The sequence below is a fragment of the Thunnus albacares genome, chromosome 15 (genome assembly GCF_914725855.1).
Source record: "Thunnus albacares chromosome 15, fThuAlb1.1, whole genome shotgun sequence".
NCBI lineage: Eukaryota > Metazoa > Chordata > Actinopteri > Scombriformes > Scombridae > Thunnus > Thunnus albacares.
Genome location: NC_058120.1, coordinates 29,126,338 through 29,151,133, shown reverse-complemented (window position 1 = coordinate 29,151,133; position 24,796 = coordinate 29,126,338). Strand labels below are relative to the sequence as shown.

General features: G+C 43.9%; 1 protein-coding gene and 1 long non-coding RNA gene across 4 annotated transcripts in view; both read left to right on the top strand.

The window, feature by feature from the left end:
• Nucleotides 1-24,796, top strand: part of arhgap5 (Rho GTPase activating protein 5) — a 52,639-nt gene that overhangs the window by 5,787 nt on the left and 22,056 nt on the right. For 2 of the 3 annotated variants that reach the window (XM_044374980.1, XM_044374979.1), the window contains exons 2-3: nucleotides 1,581-5,530; nucleotides 7,611-7,764. In XM_044374980.1, the coding sequence (XP_044230915.1) occupies nucleotides 1,796-5,530; nucleotides 7,611-7,764 (3,889 nt within the window). In that variant the 5' untranslated portion in view covers nucleotides 1,581-1,795. The remainder of the gene's footprint in view (nucleotides 1-1,580; nucleotides 5,531-7,610; nucleotides 7,765-24,796) is intronic. The other variant, XM_044374981.1, reaches the window with a different exon arrangement.
• On the top strand, nucleotides 10,077-22,483 carry LOC122998219. The gene is made up of 3 exons (XR_006407366.1): nucleotides 10,077-10,090; nucleotides 15,851-15,853; nucleotides 22,389-22,483. It is a non-coding gene; the product is annotated as an uncharacterized LOC122998219 (long non-coding RNA).

Genomic DNA, 24,796 nt, shown 5'->3' with positions numbered 1-24,796 from the left:
GCTATTGTAAGGGAGAGTAGTTTGATATGTAAACCTGACAGACCTGCTGGATGGTTTACTCACTGACATCATCTGATATTCTGGGTGTGTTTTGAGGGACATGCAGCTCTTGTTCGGAGGCCCCAAACTGCAGGCTTATTAAGCACTTTTCCTCTAGTTGGCTCTTAGTGATGCACGAGCGTATCAGTAGTTGTATAAATATGAAAGTGGGTTGTATCTTGGTTGTTTTAAGTGTTTTTTGTTAAGGTTACTGTAAAGCACAGTGCCCTTCCCCGCACAGGTGACATCATCACCTTGGCCTCTGTAAACAGTCAGGGGAAATCTCATTCCTTCTCGTCAGTGGACCGAATTCCTACTCTGGTGCAGTTTCTCAGGCTCAGCATGCCGTCGTGCTGCAGCTCGCAGTTCCAGCTCACGCAGGCAAATTCACTGGCTGATTGCCATCGTTCTGTAAAACACAACAATGAGTGCAATTCTCTCGACAGTTATCAGTTATCTGCCTCTAGTTAGGTCATGGAAGGGTTCAGGCTTATTTGACTGTGACAGTTACAGATAATGCTGACAGAAAAGGTTGCACAGTCAATCATATGTGGGCATTTGGCACAGTTTTAATACTGTATACTCTATTTACAGTCAGTAATTGTTAGTCAGAGGTGAAACATTTCATTTCACTCGCTGGTTGATATGGAACAGACAAGGTGTGTATGTGAGATGTTAAAAAAAAGGCAGCAAGATAATTATGTTCCAGATAATCAAAACTGCTAATCAGGACCGGAGTGGAAAAATATATTACTAGAAGGACAGGCAGAATAATCAGGATTACACGTTTCAGTCACGTTTAGGTTGTGCCGATGATGATGATGATGATGATGATGATAACAAATCTGTGAACTGATTTATTTTCTCTGTTTCATTCTCACAGCGAGGCAAATCATTTCTAGGTCAGTGGCTGTCAAAGGGCTGGAGTTGCATGCCATTTTTATCCTGCCTCGGCACAAATTGGTTGAAAGCCCTTCTTTTTCTCTGCGAGGGGAAAAGTGACATTGCCGAGCATGGCCCACGATTGAATTACTTTCCCTTTTCTGTTATATAAGTTAGACTGATTTATGTCTTCTCGAAAGGACGTTTTGATATCGCAGTTAAAACAAAATCTCACTTTGTTTTTAAAAAAAACGCAGGACACTTTCTCATCACGTTTTTATGTTATGAACCTATTATGTTAATGTTTTCAGGCCAGCGCTTTTATCACAAGTACATGAAAGTGCCAATCGAAAACCTTTTTTTATTAAGCGTTTATCATTCAGGAGGGATTATTTTGCCCTGTGCAGGTGTGATAATGTGTACTTTGTCTAATTTTCTGATAACTCCATGTAATGCCAGATTAACTTGTCTGATTTGTTGTTTCAAGTCACCATCCAAACATGTGCATGTGTGTCTCAGAGGGATATGCAGAGAAACAAAAAAGCTAATTATATTATTTGTGATAAGGTGATTGAAGTGCTCTAAGGACAAATCAGTGCAAAAATATGTTGTTTGTTAAGTCTCTATCTTCTCCTAATTGTGAATTCCATGTCTTGCAGGCAGGTGATAAAAGGAGAAGCCGGCTGCTCTATCCCAGCATAAAGAAGACCCAGGATAGAAAGTGAAAGCGATACTCAGAGTTGGAGGGGGATTCAGCACAGCTAAGGGAAAATCAGAATGAAAGTGCCTCACTACCACTGACAAGCAGAACTGGAATGATATCTTGACCTTTTTTCCTGGAAGTGACAAAGCCAGCGATGAGCGGGGGGATATAATGGCCAAGAACAAGGATGCGCGCCCCCCGACATTCGCCGTCAGTGTGGTTGGCCTCTCGGGGACGGAGAAAGAGAAGGGAAATTGTGGTGTGGGCAAGTCCTGTTTGTGCAATCGATACGTGCGTCCTGATGCGGACAGCTACTACTCAGAGCACACCTCAGTGCTGAGCACAATAGACTTTGGGGGACGTGTGGTGAACAATGACCACTTCCTGTACTGGGGGGAGGTGTGCCATCGAGGGGACGATGGGTTGGATTGTAAAATCCAAATCATTGAACAGACAGAGTTCATCGATGATCAAACGTTTCTTCCGCATCGGAGTACCAACCTGCAGCCGTACACCAAACGGGCGGCTGCGACCAAGCTCCAGTCGGCGGAGAAGCTGATGTACATCTGCACAGACCAGCTGGGCTTGGAGCAGGACTTTGACCAGAAGCAGATGCCCGATGGGAAGCTGAACATCGATGGCTTTGTGCTCTGCATCGACGTCAGCAAGGGCTGCAATAGGAAGTTTGACGACCAAATGAAGTTTGTCAACAGCCTCTACTCTCAAATTGTTAAGTCAAAGAAGCCCATTGTCGTCGCTGCCACAAAATGTGATGAATGTGTGGACCAGCATCTGAGGGACCTTCAGGCCTTCGTAGCCAGCAAGAAGAACCTGCTGCTCATCGAGACATCAGCACGCGCTAACGTCAACGTGGAGCTCAGCTTCAACGCACTCATCCAGCATCTGGATAAAACAAGGGGGAAGCCAAAAACTGTGCCATACCTGGAGGCCTATAAAATCCAACGGCAGCTTGTTGCCTCAGTAACGGATCGATTTGAGAAAGTGATGGTGCATGCGGTGAGAGATTACCACACCACGTGGAAAACTGTGATCAATAATCTGAAGGGTCAACCCGACTACGAGGAGTTCATTACCCTGGAGGGCTCCAGGAAAGGCCGAAACATGTTCACAAAGCACATTGCACAACTGAAGCAGGAGCACATCAAGAGGAGGAGGGAAGAGTACCTGACAACGCTGCCGAAAACCCTTAACAACCTCCTCAATCACCTGGAGGAGGTTGAGCACCTGACATGGCCCGAGGCGCAGAGTCTGATCCGGAACAGACCTGATTTCCAGTATTGGTTTGTGGTTCTCGAACACACGCCGTGGGATGAAACGGACCACATCGACAATAGTGACCGCAGGATACCTTTCGACCTCCTCAGCACACCCGACGGTGAGAGAATTTACCATAACCATGTACAGCACCTGCTGTCAGAGAAGAGGAGGGGGGAGATGAAAGAGAGGTTCAAGAAGACGCTGGACAGGGTTCATTTTATCAGTCCAGGGCAGCCATGGGAGGAAGTCATGTGCTTTGTGATGGAGGACGAAGCTTACAAGTATATCACAGAATCAGATAGGAGGGATGTTTACTGTAGACACCAGCAGGAAATAGTTGAAAGGGCCAAAGAGGAGTTTCAGGAAATGCTTTTTGAGCATGCTGAGCTATTCTATGACTTAGATCTGAACGCCACCCCCAGCTATGACAAGATGAGCGAAATTCACAGTGTGCTGAACGAGGAGCCCAGATACAGAGCGCTGCAGAAACTTGCCCCAGATAGAGAGTCGCTTCTCCTCAAACACATTGGGTTTGTTTACCATCCCACGAAGGAGACATGCCTGAGCGGGCAGAACTGTGTGGATATGAAAGTGGAGCAGGTTTTAGCAAACAGGCTGGTACAGCTCGACCACGGACGCTCTAATCTCTACTACAACAGTGCCAACATCGATAAGATCAACCTCTGCCTCCTGGGAAGGGAGGGTCTCGCACAGGAACTCGCCAATGAGATCCGAGCTCAGTCTACAGATGACGAGTACACCCTGGATGGTAAAATTTATGAGCTGGAGCTTCTTCCCGTGGATGTCAACTCCACGCTGCTCTTCAGCCATACGTGGGTCTCCACGTTCAAGCCGCACGGTTGCTTCTGTGTATTCAATTCCATAGAGTCCCTCAACTGTATTGGAGATTGCATAGGCAGGATCAGAGCAGAGATAGCACAGAGTAGGAGAGATAGGTTTGCTCAGCCACTACCATTCATCCTCATCCTGGCCAATCAGAGGGACAGTGTTTGTAAAAACATACCCATCTTGAGGCATCAGGGCCAGCAGCTGGCAAACAAGTTGCAGTGCACCTTTGTTGACATCCCCTCCGGGGCCTTTCCACGGAAATTCACTGAGTTCCAAATTAAACAGGGTCTCCGAGCGGTGCTGGAGGGACTCAAACATAACTTTGATGTCTTGGCCCCGCTTCCCTCTATCAAAGACATGTCAGAGACTGACCTTAGGATAGTCATGTGCGCCATGTGCTGGGATCCCTTCAGCGTTGACCTCATCCTCTCGCCTTTCCTAGACTCACACTGCTGTAGTGCAGGGCAGCCAGGCCAGAGCAACACGCTCATACTGGACAAGATCATCGGGGACAGCAGGAGGAGGATCCAGGTCACCGTCCTTTCCTATCACTCTGCTATCGGCGTCCGCAAAGACGAACTGGTGCATGGCTACATTTTGGTCTACTCTGCCAAACGTAAGGCCTCCATGGCAACCCTGCGGGCGTTCTTGGCCGAAGTGCAGGACGTGATCCCTGTCCAGATGGTGGCGATCACCGACAGCCAGGCGGACTTCTTTGAGAACGACGCCATCAAGGAGTTGATGACGGAGGGGGAGCACATTGCCACGGAGATTGCTGCCAAGTTTACGGCGCTCTACTCACTGTCGCAGTATCACAGGCAGACGGAGGTTTTTACACCCTTCTTCAATGAAGTGCTGGAGAAAAAGCCAAACATCGAGAGTTCCTTCCTGTTCGACAGCTCGTCACGGGAGTGCACCACCGGCGCTAGTGAAGACGTCTTCCCCACATCGCCCCATAGCCATTCTCCGGCCTACAACACCTATTACCCAGAATCTGACGATGATAACGAAGCCCCCCCACCTTACAGTCCAATAGGTGATGACGTTCAGCTTCTCCCCACTCCCAGCGAGCGGGCCAAGTACCGGATCGATCTCGAGGGGAATGAGTACCCAGTCCATAGCACACCTGTCGGAGACCATGAACGCAACCACAAAGTGCCTCCACCCGTCCGTCCCAAACCAGTGCTCCCCAAGCCTAACGTCAAAAAGCTGGACCCCAACCTGCTCAAAACCATCGAGGCTGGCATGAGAAGCAACCGTAGGACGCCACGTGGCCCGATGACACACGCCGAGGACGTGGAGGCGTCGGAAAACTATGCAGACCCTGTGGACACCTTGCTGAGGTCCAGGGGCTTCAACAATGACGACATATACGCCGTGCCTGACGACGCGCACAGCCGCCTGGTCAAAATAAGAAACTCATTCGGCGGGTTACACGGTCTCCACGTAGGAGGCGAGGAAGAGAACGGATTCGACCGTAAGTCTCAGACGGGACGACGGCCGTCAAAATACAAACATCGTTCTAAAATCCTGTTCAGCAAGACGAAAGCCTACCAAAGACGGTTCCACTCCGACAGCGACGGGGAGGAGTCCGGCCCCGCCACGCAGAAAAAGAAAAAGGGAAGAGCCCACCGAGGCAGCGAGGAGGATCCGCTGCTCTCACCTGCCGACCCCTGGAAGGGCGGAATAGATAACCCCGCCATCACCTCCGATCCCGAGCAGGAGGACAAGAAGATGAAGAAGAAGAAGACGCCCAAGACGCCAAAGGAACCGAAGAAGGTGAGTCTTTTCTTGTCTCCAGTAGTCATAATGTTACTTTTGTCAGGTCATATTTTATCAACTGCTTCTAGCAAACAGAGTGTTTTATAGAGATACAGAGCCAAAGCTTTCTTGTGTTGTCGAGCGGCTGAAAGAGAGCTTCAGCGCATTGAATACAAGAAAGGCAGCGTGAATGAGAGCAGAAGTGATTGTGTATAGTAGTGTGTAAGCAGACGTGTGTGGGTGTGAGATATATAAGCAGATCTCTGCTTTTAACAGGCAGGAGACTCACGGTGAGAATAAACTAATTTGATAATTGATCGATCGACCCCCACCGCTGAAATCATTTACGAGCCTCTCTACCTTACCTTACAGGCCCCAGACAATCGATACAAAGGATTGATAAAAGACGCGCTGTTAGAAACGGCAGGACTCTGTATGTATAACCTGAGAGGAGAGGCTGCACAACAGGATAGATATAAGCAAGTGCATTTGATTCGACCTTCTTGCAGACTAGACTTCCAAGACACATTTTACAAAGGCTTGTCAGTTAAATTAGCATGCTTTAGCTCACTTACAAACACACACACACACACACACAGATGAAGAAGCATGTTAGCTTGGATATTTTAAAATGCAGGTAAAGGTACACAGAGGGATACAGTGCACAAACACACACACCCACACACACACGAGCACACAGTCACAATAGAGATTAACAGTACAGAAGTCAAAAATTACAGCATGAACTACATTTTCAAGTGCAGGGCTGCTCAAAATGGATCTTCCACATGGCCGGTTCTTATACATCAAATTGAGCATCGTTTAAAAAAACTCGTATTATACTCAAATGCTGCAAATCTTAAGCAGTAACATCCTCTTTATATTAAAAATGTTTGTTGTCACTTGAGAAATATAATGCACAACAAAAAAAAATCTGGCTGTTAGCAGCGCTGCTATTTAGCAATCGCAAGTGTTCAGCAAAATAATCACAGCGTGATGTTTTGTCAGTTTCCTGCAGTCCAAGTACAAACACACACACACACACACACACACACACACACACACACACAATCGGACACATGCATGCGAGCCTGCACGCCGGCGCTGATCAGATAATAGTGTGCAAATCAGTAGAGAAACAGCCGTCGGCGCTACACGAGCGTCATGAATGCAGGGCACTGTTGGAACATTCAAACTGTCTTTTGATAATCTAGAGGAGAGTGAACGGAGAACCAGAAGGTACAAAATGGAAGGTGTTTAGTCGCCGTCCCGGCCAATTAGAGAAGAGCCTGAGCCCCGCTGTAGGCATGACAACACTTTGAAGCGCAGAGGAGTGTGGGAAATCAAAGCCACCTCGGCACCTTGTTACTTGTTTCCGGCTTCGGTCTCGAATAACGGTTTTGTCTGTTGTTGTTGTTGTCTTCTTTCTTCTCGTCTTCCTCCACATGAACCTCCCTCGCTCTCTCTCCCTTCATCCCACTAACTTTCTCTCTGATCTATTCCCTGATTGCACTCCTCCTCCTCCTCCTCCTCCTCCTCCTCTTCCTCTTCTTTCTCTCCTCTGATATGTTCTGCCTTCTGTTTTTTGCATTCCCTCATGTCTTTTTCTCAATTCCCTCTTCTTTCTTTCTCATCATGTTCTTCTTCTTCTCTTTAAAACTTTCCTTCACCTACCTGTCTCCAATTTCCTCACTCCTTATCACTTTTATTTTTTTTTATCTGCCTCCACCTAAAAATCACTTCTGGCTCCTCAAACTTTCTATTTCCTGTCCTCTTTCTTGTTTCTTTCTCTTTTATTCCTCGTTCTCTCTCTCTATCTTTTCCTCCCCTCTTCGCTCCTTTCTCTTCCCCCCCTTGCTCTCGTCTCTCGGTCCATCATTCCCTCGCTCCTCCCTCATTGTCATCTTTTAAATTTACCATTTCCTCTTCTCCTTTTCCTTCTCTCTTACTCTTCCACCCCTCTATATTTCATATTTTTTTTCTTCTCCACTTCCTCCGTCTCTTTCTCCCTCCATCCTTCCTACTCTCTCTCCTTCACCTTGTATTTTCCTCTCATCTCATCCCTCTTATTATTCCCCCCCCCCCCCCCCCTTTACAGCCGAAATCTTCCAAGCCCCCTAAGCCTCTGTACCCCCCCACCCGGAGAACCTGGGAGAGCAACTACTTTGGCGTTCCCCTGCAGAACCTGGTGACCCTGGAGCGACCCATCCCGCTCTTTATTGAGAAGTGTGTCGACTACATCGAGCGCACAGGTGAGTCATCGATTTTCATCATATTTCTCTCTGACTTATATCCCTCTCTTTCTGCTGCTTTGTTTTTGTCTTCCTGCCTGGGCGTTCAGGTACAGCTGCGTTGTTTCTACATGTGTTTGGGATGGAAGGATACGGGGGGGATTATTTAAGGTGGGATGAGGGACGCACATGAATCTAAAGCAAGTCGGCCTCTCGGCTCCGATGTCACTCTCGCCAAAACTGTGTTTTGTCTGGTCTGTCGGTCGTCCTGCCAGGCCGCCGGTCAATACAAGTCAATTTCAATTCAATGAGCTTTATTGGCACAGCGATGTTTGATGTGTAGCCAAAGCACTACTGCTGGAATGACTACAAAACAACATGGTGAAAGATTACTGAGATCAAAAAAAAAATGATTAAGAAACGGCAGTAGAGAGATTTACACGTGTACGTGTCATCCGTTAATTTACTATAGGCAAGAGAAGGAGAAGATACAGCGCCAGCATGATGTGATGATTGTATTTAAGAGTGTAGACGTACCTCTCCTGTCCTACAGCGTGTCCTTATTGCTTATTTTCAGCAGATTTCTTGTGCAGCTTATTGTGTTAAGACGACATATCTGATTAAATATAAAAAAAGGTTTCATAATCCTCAAACGTAGGGAAAAGTATTGTTCTGGTGTTGGTACTGAATGTTGAAGCATCTTTTGGTTGTTGTGGATAAGTTTAAGAATCTGAGCTGTCAGCAGTGTCATTACTCCCTCTCATTAACCAGCATCGAGGTCAAAGGTCTCCAGTTCAAATCCCCAACTAGGAGAAAGATGGTTTAAAGAAAAACCTCCAGTTCATCAAACACACTTCAATTCACTTGAAAAAAACATATTCAAAACAGCGAACACAGTGGTTGAGACTTCACAAGCTACTGTTAAAATGCTCTCGAGCTCGACCCGTCGCCCCCCCCCCCCACCCCCCCCCCCACCCCCGCCCAGCATCTCCACCGAAACTGTTTCAATTAGCCGACAGCAGAAGAGAGAGAGAGAGAGAGAGAGCGAGAGAGAGCAGACACCCCTCAGAGGATTTATTCAGGATAAATAATGGTTTATAATAAGACAGACGGGCTTGTTTGGACATGTGCGGTTCCAACTGGTGACGCAGTGCATGCTGGGTATGCGTCTTGGCTTGGCGCCAGGCCGTTGTAAAGAACGCCTCTCCCACAGTTTGAGAGATTCCTCAGTGAGGTCATTGTTCAGTCTGATGGATATTTATACACTGTGCGGCCGACGTGTTATACAAAGTGTCTCTGAGCGTTTTAAGGTTGATATTTTCTTCGTTAAAAGTAAAAAAAATGAGAATGTTAAGGCGTCGCTCTGCTGATTAAAGACCCCAGCAGCTACCTAAAGTGTTACTTTTTTTTCCTACTGACCACCTAAATGAATATTTCAAACATATTTAATATCTTATGAGTTTGTTGCATAATGTATTTTCACACGGTCCAGTAGTGTCATTGAATGAGCTCTAAGAAGCTGAACCGGATCAGCTCTGGTGTTTGTAGAAGTTTAGAGAAAGTCTCTTTTAGACTATTTACATCCTGCTTGCTTTGTAATAAATGTAATAAACTTCAACACAAGACCAGAAAACACATGTCTTATCACCTCACTCCCTTTTCTCCTCCTCCTCCTCCTCCTCCTCCTCCTCCTCCTCCATCTGAACCCATCTGTGCAGCAAATGTATAGTACTTACATTAAAAAGAGGTATTTCCTGCATTCCTCCCAGCGTTCACAAGTGTTGGTCTCTGTGTGTGTTTTTTTTTTTTTTTTTTTTTTTTTTTTTTGAAGGTACCGTCGTTTGAGCTCTTTTCATTCCGGGGCTGTTAATTCCTGTCCTGAAAATCCCTTCCGAATATGTTTTGATATTCAGCTGGATCTACATGAGCCCGTCGGTGGCTGCCAACCAAATTTAGGATTAATCCCAGCGCTGTATGTGCGTGCATGCATGGTGTGTGTTTGTGTGTGTGTGTGTGTGTGTGTGTGTGTGTGTGTGTGTGTGTGCGTGGACAGCCGCCAGCTGACAGCAGTGTATCGGAGATTTCATGGCCAGTGCCGTGAAAACCCTCTAAGTCCAGACGGTCTGTTGGGTGGATTTTAACAGCTTTTCTCCTCCCTTCTTCTTCTTCTTTTTTTTTTTTTCTGAAATATCATTTCTCACCAGCAGCAGCAGCAAGAACAGAGATTTTTTAATCTCTGCTGTTGTGTAAGGTGTTTCATATCCAAGACAATTCAAGAGCATTTACAACTTGATGAGACCTCTCAGGCTTGTTAGAGAGCAGAGAGGTAGAGGTTTATAATCTGTCTGTGTAACATATTTGAGTTTATAGCTCAGAGGGTGGGGTCGTCTTTGGAGCGTACAGAGGTTGTCGGGGGTTAGTGGGGTGTTGGCGTGATAGCTCAGCGGTTAGAGAGACCCTCCCTCTGTGGGTTTATAGCTATGTTGTTGTTGTTGTTGTTGTCCGCAGAGATTCATGTCTGTTAAACTAAATCTCTACCTCCTGACCTCTGACCTCGGAGAAAAGAGGCCGTCCTGATGGAAATTATTAAAACATCACTGTTATATTGTTGTTGTTGTTTTTCCCACCAGACACTTGTCACATTCATTTTGGGAGGAGGAGGAAGAGGGAGGAAGGGAGGAGGGAGGAAGGGAGGAGGGAGGAGGAGGGAGGAGGCAGAAGTCACAATGTTAGGACACTCCTCTCTGAACAAGTGCTCACAGGGAGAGAATAGTGGCAACTACAAGAACTTCATTAGTTCAAGAAAAATAATGCGAGGAGGCCACCCGTACTGTCAGTCTGCTGGATTATCAGTGGGAAGTGCAGAGTAGACATTACTCACAGCCTGGACTAGCTCTGACAGTATTGAACCTCAATATTTTTTATATAGTGCTGAGCAAAACGTGTCCAGATCACCAGGAACAAGAAGTGCCCAGCACCGAATATGTAGTCAGACTGGTCATCATGGAAACCTTTCTTTTACTGGTTCTCACACAGCTGCTTGTGTTTAGAAAGCATTTAACATCTGAGAGCTTCGGTTCCACTCTGGGAACTGGAGATTGGTAATTTTCATCCCAGTTCTGGTCAGTTTATAGACCTGAATGATTAATCGATCGATCAGAAACGAGGGCTGAAGCTAACGATTTACTTTTCATTAGCGGTTGATCTGCAGCATCGAAACCATCAAAGACAAACAGAAGCAGCAAATATTCACATTTGAGAAGCACATCATTGTCGACCTATTAATCAGTTAATTTATTATTAAAATCATCATTTTAGAGGATTATTGGACACATTAATCCACGATGACAACGATCCTCAGCTGCGGCTCCGCTACGGTCACTGTTTCTGATGTTTTTTTTGGTTGTAATATCTGCAGGACGCCAGACGCGGCGGCGGTCGGTTCGGTTCAACCACATGTAATAAGCTGCCAGCCGAGAGGCGGAGAGGCGATGATAGCTATTTGTAGCCGCCTGCTGCGGTCTCAGACCAGAAAGTGTGAGACTGTGACTTAATGTGTGTGAGAGACTGAAAAGTGTGAAGACGTGAAACTGTGATTCTACGCGTTCGGTGGGTTTGTGTAAGAAATTAGACTTGTTGTTGTAGTCGAGACTAAAACATGTGACAGAAGGAGGGTGTGTTTGTGGTAAAGTGCCTTGCTCGGGGGGCTTCACGGCAGCGTTTACGGAGGGGGTGAGGAGTTCTTCCTCTTCTGGTGGTTTATGGCAACAAATCAACATTTTTGCAGGACTCAGCTAATGAAGTGTTTGTTGTGTTTAGTGTCTCTGTTTCCTATTAGAGATCTGCTCCTTATCGTTTTAATTGCATTCTAGCCACCATATTATAATAATAATAATACAACCAACAGGCTTTTCAAGGGCCTTGCAAACCCTTGAAGGTTTGTGCATTTAAGGAAACTAAACCAAAGGCTTCTGTGGCCTTGAAAACACTTTTTTTTTTTTAATTAGTCAACATGCCTCGACTCTGTGTGACTTCAAATATTCAGTTCGACAATCTTTCACTGAGAGTTCTCAGCTTGACATGATTATAAATTAAAACGTGTTCTTTTGTCTCTTACCTTACTTTGAATCTCATTAAACGAGACCCAGAAAAACAACGTCCTTGAATCCGGCGGCCAAGGTGAGTCGTCTAATCAAGACGAGACACATCGTTACGGTTCAGAGCGCCGGTGCTGCCGTTAGTTAGACGCACGGTAGTGTTTCTAGCTGTGTTCCAGTGCTGCCTTGCAGGTATTACACCTCACTAGAGCTGCAGGATTAGTGTATTAATTGATCGTCAGAGTAATTGTCTTTATTTTAAAGGAAAAATGGTAAACATGTACGTGTTGCTGCATCTCAGATGTGAGGATTTGAAGGATGTGATGTGTCAAACATGACAGTAAACTGAGTGTGTTAAAGGTTTGGACTGTTGAAGACGTCATCATGGGCTGATAACAGACAAAGCAATGAACAGAGAAAATAACTAGGCAGATGAATGAGTTTATAGATGCAGTGATTAGCTGGTTAATCAATGAGTCAAACAACTATTTTATATGTGATTAATGATTTTGAGTCTCTCGTACCAGCTTCTAACATGTGAACAGTTTCTGGTTTATTGATTCTTCTGTGATGATAAAGTTGTTGGTTGTTAGTTTACACCTTTAAAGAAAACACTCTGCACCATTTTCTGACCAAATAACTAATTGATTGATTAGCCGACAGCTGAGTCTCCAGCAGGGTCCGTGTACTTGGTTCTGACTCCGTCTCGTTGAGTCTCTGATCGACGGTCAGATACGGAAGAAACACAGAAACACATCAGAAGGTATGAAGCAACTTTCTGCAACAATGTAGGACTGTAAACAAACACACAAACAAGCAAAACCAATCAATAACATCAAAGGAAATGAGAAAAAAGCTGCTAAAATGAAGTAAGAAAATAACTTCACAACAGAGATATTCTCTGCTTTATCTTTCATTTTATTAATAATGTTTAAAACATTATTTAAACAGTTTAAAGTAGACTGAGCGCTGCTATCAGCTACTGACGACACGTCAAGCTGCTCAAATAGGAAACTTTGAAAGAACCTTTTATCTCGTTGCAGTAAAACGTGTCTATAACCTGATAATGATCGATCGGGCTGTTGTTTTTACTCTTCACAGCCTTTTATCTCATCGTTATTAAAGTAAATACAAGCAGAGCCGCGACGATTAGTCGCCGACAAGTAAATTAATTATGATTCATCAGAAAAATGTTTCCAAATTCTCTGATTCCAGCTTCTTAAACGTGAATATTTCCTGGTTTCTTTAGTCCTTTATGACGGTAAACTGGGTGTCTCTGTGTTGGTCGGGACTAAAGGAGACATTTGAGGACGTTTCTTGGAAACAGTGATCGTCATTTTTTTGGATGTTTTATAAACCAAATGACTAATAATCAACAGATTAATCGGTAATGAAAACAATCATTAGTTGCTGCTCTAGATCAGATGTGGGTTTACATAATCATCACACTCATGAATCACTGCCAGTTTTCCCTGTAGTAATAGAAACGTGTTGAAAGAGTGATCAGACATGAATCCACCCTCAGCCTCTCTGTGTTGGGAAGCTGTGATTGTATAAATGTCTGCAGGATCAATACTCATATAGAAAGCTTTCATGTATCTAAAGGAGTGTTTGTGTGTTTCTGAAGGACTAAAAGAAGCAGATACATCTTTTTCTCTGTGTGTGTGTGTGTGTGTGTGTGTGTGTGTGTGTGTGTGTATGTGACCTTTACAGCACAGCGATAGGTCCTGACCTCAACATTTCTCCAAAATACAGCAGTCAGAGGATCAGGCTTTTTAAAACAGCTACGGTTTTACCTGACTGTACAAGGTCGAGCACAAATCTCTCAGCGTTTAAGCTCTCGCCGTTTATCCGGAGCGACGTGCGGCGAGCGCGGCGCGCAGGAGAAAATTCAATTCCTACCAGCATCCCATAGTAAAGAGGTGAAAGGTCAGAGCTGCAGCGACCTGATAATACTCCAGAGAGAGAGAGAGAGAGAGAGAGAGAGAGAGAGAGAGAGAGAGAGCTTCAGAACAAAAGAAATGAAAGCTAAGAAGAGGTAAAGAAAGAAAGAGAGAGATGAGAAGGTGACATGAGGTACTTCTTAAAAGTTTCCAGCTCATGCACTCAACAACCTCTCTCTCTCTCTCTCTCTCTCTCTCTCTCTCTCTGTGTGTGTGTGAAAAGACAACTCTCACAGATATTCAGACAGCAGAAGCAGCTTTTTTTTTTTGAAAATATGACATGTTGTTAGGTTTTCCTCCAGCAAGAGTCTCCGTGGTAACAGGAGGCGTCCCGGAGGAAGACGACGTGGACGTCCTGCTCGCTTTTTTTATTTTTTTAAACCGGTGTCTTTGAGAGCAGACAAAACAAACGGTCATCGACTCTTTTCACCATTTTATAGACGGAGCAGTTAAATCAAGGAAACAGATGAATCAATGATGATAATAATTGTGGTTTTGGCATCAAAAATATGAAAAATATAAAGATAGTTTCACTTTTTTTTAAACCTCTGATTTTGAAAAGTCCCACTATAAAACCATTTTATTAATATACAGCACAGGAGTGAATAATGAAGTTTGAGTGCTCACTGATGCTAATTCATATTTAATCTGCCGGCCATGTTGCCTTTTTAGCAGCAGCAGCAGCAGCAGCAGTGTTTAACAAGCAGATCACTGCACCAGCCTGCTCTTTTTTAGAGAAATCTTAACAGTGTCTGTGTGTCTCGTCATTGATTTGTTTTCATGTGAAACGGCTTCAAAAACGGGTGAAAAGCGTCTGCGAAGCAAAGTGTTAAGTGAGTCTGTGGCTCGATTGTTTTCTTCTTCCAAACTGCTCTTTTGTTCACCCAAAAAAATTGCTGATATCTTGATATTTTAAAATGGCTAAAACACACACACACACACACACACACACACATGCACGCCCCCAGGCTCCAGTCTGCACCAGTTCATGCTGATTTTAACCAAGTATCAGTGAACTTCCCAGTGAATGCAATTTCAGCCAAAATCTAACCATCCGGCTCTCCGTGGATCCTCTGGCAATCCTTAAAACTTCCATTTTTTTTTTTTTTTTGGGGCAACCTCTGGGCCCGAAGCCAAAAAAAAAAAAACGTGAAGAGGCAGAATAGTGTTGATTATTGTCAGGTCTGCTTCCATCAAAAGCCCTCAAAACATGAGTGTGGTCTCAGAGAAAGAAAACCCCTCCCCAGGAGTTTTTTTTTTTTTTCAGAGGACAAACAGACGGCTTGCGACTGAGCGAGGGAGCGAGGCCACACAGCGCTCCACCGCCGAACTCGATTAGAGAAGTTTTATTAAATGTTTCCTGCTCCCCAGAGACATGAAATGGTATTTGGCACAAAAAGCTGGAGGAAAGGAGGGAGAGTGAGTGAGTGAGAGAGTGAGAGAGGCAGAGCAGTGATTAAATGGCTTTTTGATGTTGATGCATTTGGAAGTCCCATTGGTTGTTATCTTCCTCAGCACTTAGTATAATGTGAGGGGGGGGGGGTGGATCCAGGGAGGAGAGTTTCTCTTCTTTGCTCTTTTTAAAAAGAACTTCCATCGGCTATTTGACTGAATAAAACAGTTTGCTAAGTGTGAGCTAGTGCTAATTTCACTTTTTTGTTGCTATTTTCTGTAATTAATCACTTCACTTTTTTAATTTCTCCTGCTTTCTGGTTGTGTAATTGTTTCTCTGATAGCTGGACCGAATTAAACATTCGTTAAAACAGAACAGAACAAACTTTTATTTTAATTTAGAGACGCTTTACTGCCAATAAATACCAAACAACACATTGTAAACACCAAGAAAACAACAGATTGAGACGTTTTCCGAATGAATCCTCCCGATTAGTTTCACATCAGTTAATCGATGTAGAGATTTACGACACAGCTTGAGTTCTTTTAATTAAAACAATAAAACAACAGATTGAGATGGATTGAACATAAATTCTGTAGAATATATCGCAAAAACAAAACAAGAAAAACAACAGATTGAGACAAATGTACAAAAATGTTCCAACGAATGTTCAGTCAGTTCATCACAATGAAGATTAATGATGCAGCTTCTTTGCCTCTGGAGTGTGAAAATGTGATTATTGCGCATTTTTCTTGAAATTCTCCTCAATGTTATTGAATATAAAAAACTCAGGACTCTCCTGGATAATATAACCATCCTTTAGGTTTCTATTATCACCTCCACTTTCAATTATTTCAACTTTGTTTTTGAGAAATCTTGTTTTGTTTGTGATTTTGGCGGACGGCTGAGAATACTACATTACCCATGAGCCCTAAGCTGCTGTTGCTATGGAGAAGCAGCCAGTTAGAAGCGTTCAAAATGCTTCGTTGGCGCCATATAGTTGCTGAATTCACTCAAAAGTGAACCAGAAATTAAAACGATGGAGGTCATAAGTTTTCTCCGCTCGCCGTTAGTGGAACATGTGACCGAATCCTAAGCTCAGTGATTGGCTGTTTCACGTAGTAGTTAAACGCTCAATATGTAATTTCAGCCGCTATGGGGTCTCAATCAAAACAAAAACAAAAGAGGAGTGTGATGACGGTGTGAAGTAGCAAGGGATCATGGGAGTTGTTGACTTCGCTGTTAAATAACCAGCTTCACTGGGATAGGATTACTATCAGCAGACGTCTCCTCCTCTCCAGAAACAAACGGACCCGCAGATTAAAATCGTTAAAATACTAATTAAAGCTGTTTCACCTAAAAAAAAATCAATATTTCTCCGACGATGTTTGGTGACCACCGGACTTCCTGGAGGGGCTGTTAGCCGAGCTGCTGCTAACGTTTGTCCAGTTTATTTCTCTGATAACTTAAGATCCAGACGTCCAATGACTAAAATAGACGTCGTCTATGAGGAAAAATAAATGAGATTTTCACTTCTTGAACCAAGAGTGACTGAAATAACTCACACTTTACAACTCCATAGTGTTTAATTTAAATAACGCCTTTCACTATCTACCTTTAAAAAAAAAAGTGAGTTCTGGTTATCTTGTGTGTTTGTTACAGATATCATCAGCTCTCGTGTCATGTAGATTTTTTACCTAGGTCCAGCGTAACGATGCCAGATTTCTCACCGACGCCCAGCTGTTCCGGCTGTGGAGCAGCCGGGGGGGGGGGCGGGGGGGAAACCCCCCAGTGGACCGGTTTTCAACTTCCACTCTTGAGCTCTGCTGGAGAATTATTCAGCCGCCGTGTCAACCAGCCTCCATACAAAAAGCTGATTATTGGCTATTTTCAGCCTGCTTTGAAGTCAGATCACCGCTCCTGACTTTGTAGAGGAATAGAGGGATTTTTCATCGGGAGTCAAATAGATTTTTTTATTAAAAAATTAATTCATAGATGTTTGAGCGCGTACTTGAGGAGCGGCAGTCATTCAGCGCAGGACCCAGAAGGTTGGAGAGTTCAGAATGATGTATAAGAGGCTATAAAAACACAACTGACAGGAGATGAGGAATCATTTTAACATACTGTGTTCTCTACTCTTACCTGTCAATCATTCTCTCCACTTCTCATTATTAGATCTGCAGCTCTCTGCCGTCCACGACGACAGATCAGAAATCAGCTAACAGAGAGAGAGAGAGAGAGAGAGAGAGAGAGAGAGAGAGAGAGAGAGAGAGAGTTGAGAATTGATTGGCGTCTGGCGTGCGTCCCGTTCTCTACACTCACCATTTGTTTTGTGTGTGTGTGTGTTTGTTTGTGTGTGTGTGTGTGTGTGTTGTTTTCCTGCTGGCTGCTGGACTGACGTCATGTCCAATGGAAACACACTGACTGAGCTTCCTGTTCCCCTGGTCGGTGCAGGCCAGTGCTCCCAGCAGCGTGATGGGACTGGTGACTGGTGTCGCCGTCTGATCTGTGTGTGTGTGTGTGTGTTTGTGTGTGTGTGTGTGTGTGTGTGTGTGTGTGTGTGTGTGAACAACCAGCAGGAAGACACATCTACCAATCTAAACGTTCTCATGTTGGTAAAAATCTGTGTTCAGACAGAATAAGATCATTTAGTTGCTCATTCGTCTCTAAAACAGCCAAAACACAAACTGTACATCAGCTGTGAGATATGTAGCGACGGGACACAGCGACCGTGTGTCTGTGTGTTTGTGTTCAGCTCCTCTGACGGATCCCAGAACTCACCAGAGACTCCAGACCCCCCCCCCCCCCCCCCCTCCTCTAGTCTCTCTCTCTCCCTTTTTCACGCAGATGCTTATTCGCTTCATTTCACGCCGCCCCGGGCAAATTCATGTCTACTGGCGAAAAAAAAAACAAAACAAACAAAAACTTCCAAAAAAAACTCCACTGAGTCTCTCAGTTTTTAGAAGATATAAAGCAGTTTAATGATGAACCGTTTACATCACATCACATTTTTGAGAAGAATCTCTTGTTTGTTTGTTTTTTTTAAAGAAAAGATATTTACCCAGTGGGACGTTTTACAAGTAAAAAAATACACTTGTCAATTTTCTTATTTGGACAAATTATGTAACAGAGACACTTTGACATTTCTATACTAACATTTCTGGTTATTGCCTGACGTACACGCTGGCGTCCTGGCTGCTTTATTGCTAATAGTAGTATAGTATTAGTTTAATGTGTAAATGTAGATGACAGGAAGCTTCTGATGTAGTTTTTATTTTAATGTGGTTTAGATTTTTGCTTTGCTTTTTTGGACCAGCTGAGCCACCGTATTTTCACAAGCTGTAAGTGACCTCGCTGCACTGATCCAAGCTTCACATTTTAGATATATGATGGGATGTGTTCTGTTGTCATATGTTGATATGATACTTCTTATTTCAGCTGTAAGTCTCTCTTCTTCTTCTTCTTCTTCTTCTTCTTCTTCTTCTTCTTCTTCTTCTTTTACGTTTTTTTCCTCCACTGAATCACAGAGTAGAAAATCTCGACCTTTTACGATTATATCCGGGTCAGCGGTGAATTTCATTTTCTCACATGGATGCGTTCAGTGAAACTCAGGGTGTTTTGTGATATTTCAGCCCCAGCAGGTGTCCTACATTAAATATTCCAGTATCGGTTCTATGAAAACAGTCTGCAGCGATTAACTGATGAACTTCCTGCTGGTCCAGGTAATCAACCTGTCCTCTGGCAAACCTGCCTCTACGACCTTTTGACTTTTTTTTTTTTTTTTTTTAACAGTTAACTGAAGCTCATTGCATTATTGTCACAGCTTGAGTTATAGTCTCTTCAAATCTGAGTCACCGCGCGGCTGGTGTTTGATTCTTGTGTTTCCCTCCAGTTAGATTGAGGAACTGGAGGCTCAGCGGCCGACGGTTGGTTGATTTTTAACCACATGTATTAAAAACCACCAGCTGAGATGCAGAGAGCTGATGGGAGCTATTTGTGTTGCCTGTGGTTTCTGGGCAGATTATATGTGTGTGTGTGTGTGTGTGTGTGTGTGTGTGTGTGTGTGTGTGAGACCCAAAAAACTGTGACTGTGTGTCTGACGGGATGTATTTGTGGTAAGTGTGGTCGCACTGAGGTGAGGCTGCATCTGGGTTGTTGACGGCGGTTACAGAAGATGTTGGCACTTGGAGACACACACACACACACACACACACACACACACATATATATATATATATATTACATGCACATATATATATTACATGCACATATATATATATTACATGCACATATATATATATTACATGCACATTCACTGATAGTGTGTGTGACAACATAACAACCTAATTTTAGGTTCTTGGATGTTTCAAAGTCATTCAGCTTTCGGTTTTTCCTTCAAAATTGAAGCGCATGCTGGTTTTTTCTCGTTCACATTTCTTTTAATTTTGACACACAAACACACACACTTATATACACACACACACACACACACTCACACACACTTACACACACAGTATTACATCCTGCTCTGTAGCCTGTAGTCTTAATCTCTTCCCTGTGGATTTCCTGGTCACCGACTCTGAGACACAGAGAGATAGGAAAATGTGTGTGTGTGTGTGTGTGTGTGTGTGTGTGTGTGTGTGTTGTGCCCGTGGCTGAATATTTGAGCAGCCACTCCTCCATTACCCCCCCATCTCTCTCTCTCCTTCTGTATTTCTTTTTTTACTGGTGAATAGGTGAAGCTGGGAGTCTAACCTCTTTCATCCTAACGGCCCCTCCCTCTGGGCAAACTCTACTCTTTCTGCCTCCCTCGCTCCCTCCCTCGCTCGCCCTCGCTCGCCCTCTGTATTCCTTTTCATTTGTTTGTTCTCTCTCTGTGTGTCGATCGTCCCCAGAGAGAGATGGAGAGAGAGAGTAAAGTGGCTGTGATGCTGCCTTTGTAGTTAAGTTAAATGAATGTGATTGCCTGTTTTTTGGCTTCAGCAGTAACCATGTGACCCTGTGTGACGACGACCAAACTGTCTCCATCCATATATCTGCTTTATTCTGTACATAAATCATCTGTTGTATATCTGAGGTTTCCTCCAGACCTGCAACCATTAATTGATTAGTCGATTAGTTAATTAGTTAAGTTGATAATCCAAAAAAATCTTCAGTTTCCAGCCTTTTAAATGTCAGAATTTTCTGCTTCTCTCTGTTTTATATCACTGTAAACTGAATCTTTGGGGGTTTTTGGATTATTTGTGGAGCAAAACAAGATATTTGAAGATGTTGTCTTGGGTTTTGGGGAAATTAATGGGCAGTTTTTTCCCTCCATAACTTTTTGAAATTTTATAGACTAAACAATTAATCGATTGATCGGAAAAAATAATCAGTAGATGAGTCTAATGAAAATAATCATTGTGTGTGAGTTTTTTCCTTATTTGAACTGAGAGTCTGATAGAGGATGTATGCTGGTCAGAAATATTACTATAGCCGATCACTGGATATAGTTGTGTCAGTATGTTTGTCATCATAAATCAGTGATGTGATTGACGTGTCAGTGAAGCAGCAACAGTCACTCTTTGCCGTGTTTAATTAGTGAACTGTGAGGAAAATCTTTGTTTCTACTGGAGTTGACAGGTTCGTTCTATATGTTGGCAACACATCTGTGATTAAAATATAAACTCAAACTCTCCAACCAACAGTTCAAACAGACTAACAGTTCCGTTGTCTGACAGCAGAAACTGAAAAATATCTAAATGAGATGTTTTGTATGGAGACGGAGAGCAGGAAGTGACTGAACAGAGCTGTAACCAGCTGAGATTTAGCAACATGTTCTGTGTGAAATAGATGAACAACAGCAGAGAGATTCAGCAGCTTTACTGAGAGATATTTACCAAAAAACAACAGCAGTGACTGTGTGGATGCACGTTGTTTTTAAAACGTAAAGTGTTTTCAGCCAGTTTCATGTGGACCTCTCCCTCTCTCTCTCTCTCTCTCTCTCTCTCTCTCTCTCTCTCTCTCTCTCTCTCTCTCTCTCTCTCTCTCTCTCTCTCTCTCTCTCTCTCTCTCTCTCTCTCTCTCTCTCCGTCTCTCTCTCTCTCTCTCTCTCTCTCTCTCTCTCTCTCTTCTCTCTCTTTCTTTCCCTCCTGTCTTTATATCACTTTAAGTGAGAGGCCGACGCAAGGATTAGATTAAGGCGATTGGTTATGGCGCCTAGCGTGTGTGTGCAGCCGAGTATTGGGGCCCTGTCCAATTGCAACTAACCTGAAGGCGAAGGGGACAGACGAGGCCAGTTTGAGCCGGGCTGGAGGCTACGACACACTCAGGATGGAGTGTGTGTGTGTGTGTGTGTGTGTGTTTGTGTGGTTAGATGAATTAGCATGCTACAAACTGTGTGTGTGTGTGTGTGTGTGTGTGTCTTGGGGGCAGACTGTGCAGAGAAAAAGAGGAAAAAAGGGTGAGAGAGAGAGGCTAGTGCTATGCCACCTGGCTCCAAGGCAGTCATCTGGTCTAATGGGGCTTGTGTGTAAGTGTGTGTGTGTGTGTGTGTGTGTGTGTGTGTGTGTGTGTGTGTGTGTGTGTGTGTGTGTGTGTGTGAGGGGCAGCGAGTGTGTCCTGTGGCTGTGTTTGAGCAGTCCAGTCTTCCATTAGTTTGCCTTGAAAAGCCCTTATGTTGCCCTTTTCTCTCTCTCTCTCTTTTTTTTTTAATCTCTCTCTCTCTTCCTCTCTCATGTTTTCTGTCATGATGCCGGCAGCGAACATGTGAGCGCACTGAAAAAAACACACGAGCAGCAAAGTGAAACAATCAAGCTAGCCACAAAGAAAGTGACCACGTGTGAGTGAGCAGTAAGACGGTAATAATGTGAAGTGGAGTGTTGTTCTCTCTGCCAGCTCCGTCTTTATTGACCTCTTATCAAAACACAAACAAACATAAAAAATGGATCATTTTGTCTTGAGACTGATTTGGAGGGAATCTTTAAGGTTGACATCATGTGCTGCATAACTGCATATTGTTTGTATATCTGGCAAACTGACCCTTTACTCATCGAGGTGAATATTAACTTCATGGATAAATGAATTAAGGTTATTGTTGCTATGGATACTTGCAGTCTAATTTTGGCAAAACAAAGGTTGTATAGGCTCTGATGTCACGGTTTAAGGTTTTAATGAACACCAATCAGAAACAAGCACAGCGTTTGGCCTGGCGGGGGGGTTTAGCGTCGTCAGGGTTATGCTAACCCATCGTTGCTAACTTTGGAGCTAACCTCCTTCACTTTTCCAGCCATCGGGGGAAACAACAGACATGACTTTTTTAGCATTTATTCTGATCTGTACATTCACCGCCAGACCGACAACTTCCTGCTAACCTTTTCCTCTCTCGTCTTTGCTCCGCCCTATTCCTTAAAAGGAGTTACGCTACCTGCAGTTTCCCAGGCAACGACACAGACTGTTCAGCGGCTCCTAAACGCTATTTATTTGCAAATGAATGGATATTTGGTGATATTTTGGCCTGTACTATTATAGGGGAAACACTGAGGTATTTTTCACTGATTTGGTATAAACTTTACTATTAATCTGGACTCTGAATAATTACCTTATTACATATTAGGCTAAATAAAGACAGGAGGTGTTCAGTTTTTGTTTTTTTTTTTTTGTTCTGTTTGACTGCTCTACCAGCTGTTTAAGGAGTCATTCAGACAAAGTGTTGTGATGATGAGCAGGTGTATCGGGGTCGAGTTAATGCAGCGTCTGTTATTTTATTCACATGAATAAGACCGTGACCGTTCAGTAAACATCTGTCAGCTTTGTCTAAATAATATTGTTGGATTATTGTCGTCTTAGTTCTGAGTGAGAGTCTGTGTAACTGATGTGTGATTTTGACATAAAGCAAAAAATTGAAATATAAAAAAAAAAAAAAAACACCTCTGACAGCTTTAAACTGCACACTTCCTCTGTTCCTCTTCTGTTAACAGGGCGGCAGTAAAAACGTCTCGGCTCGCTAGCGTTCTCATCCCCCTCGTCTCAGCCAATCAGGAGTGAAAAGTCACCTTGTTCTCATCTGTAGCTGCGGTTCTTCTTCATCAGTGTCATTTTAAACGCTTTGGATGATTTGTTTCCCTTAAAGTTTTGACCAAAATGGGATCAGCGGCGGGTGAAATCCTCTCCGGCAAGTTTTTTTTTGATGTGTATTGTTTATGACTACAGCTGGCATTTTTCTGTTTTTAATTATGTCCTCACATAACCATAGAATTATCCCTAATTGGTTAAATTTAAAAAAAAAAAAAAAAAAAAAAGTGTGATTGCTGGCTGTTCAGGCACAACGATGGAGTACTTTTAGGTGTAAACAAGCTGAAGAGATGCAGAGAGATGAAGTGAAAGAGACGGAATAGTCCTTTAACAGCTGGACGGTCGCTGTAAACAGGGAAAGTGTTGAGAGGATTTTGAAGTCCTGCTGTGACAGACATGTCAGTCTGTCGCCTTTCTGAGAGCCGCTGACCTCACCGAGCACCTTGCTGCAGGCTTAACGCACACACACACACACACACACACACACACACACACACACACACACACACACACACACACACACACACACACACACACACACACGGCGCGGTGGCTTTTATGAAGGTCTCTGGAGGACGTTTAGTCGGCCATGTTTTACGACACAAGGTGCTGACTCTGTCTGTCTTTCTCTCTCTCCAGCCTCCCCTCTTCTTCTTCTTCTGTCTCCTTTTTCATCCCTTCATCTTCTTTCCTCTTTTTTTTTTATTGTTTCCTTTGTTGCTTCATCATCTCCGCCAGTCCTCCTCCTGTCTTCTTTCATCCTGTCCCCCTCATCTTTTTCTCATCTCTACCATCATTAGCATCCTTCCATCCTCCTTTCCTCTCTCTCTCTCTTCATCCTCTAATCCCTCTCTTTAACCTCTCATCTTTCTCCTCTCTTCCCTCCTCCTTTCTTCTTTCGTCCTCCCTTCCCCGGTTTCTCCCTTTATCCTCCCTCACTTGATTCCTCCATCCTCACCCCCATCTCTCTCTCTCTCTCTCCCTGTATCCGTCTCTCTCCCGTCACTCCCATCCTCCCCTCCTCTTTCTCTCCTCATCATCTAATCCCTCTCTTTCTCCCCTCCTCTCTCCCTCTATCCTTCTCTCCTGGTTCTCTCTCTCCTCTTCCTCCTCCCTCCTCTCCCTCTAACCTCTTTACTCTCACTTCATCCTCTCCATCTCATCATTATCTCCTCTCTCCCCGTCCTCCCCGTCATCACTAAGCCCTGCCGAAAATAAACGCGTCGAGTGTTTTAGGCAAACAGTCTAAAAAGTGCAGCGAGTGTTTCGGTTCGGTGAGTTTAACGTGATACGACAGTGAAGAAGTGACACGTGTCTGTTGAAGTGACTCATTAATGTTGACGTGGTCGACGTGTCTCGACTCGCGGGTGCTGGAGATCTTTGTTGCTCTCGTTGTTGTCAAACTGAACTTCATCCGCCGTGTTTTTACATCTCTTAATATCCGGCTGTATCTTTACACAGTGAGAAATACATCACTGTGTTTGCTCTGATTTCTCAGTAGTCTTTGTTGTTGTTGTTTGATGTTTATTTTTGTGTTTTTTTTCCTAAGATATTAGCAGAGCAGAGAG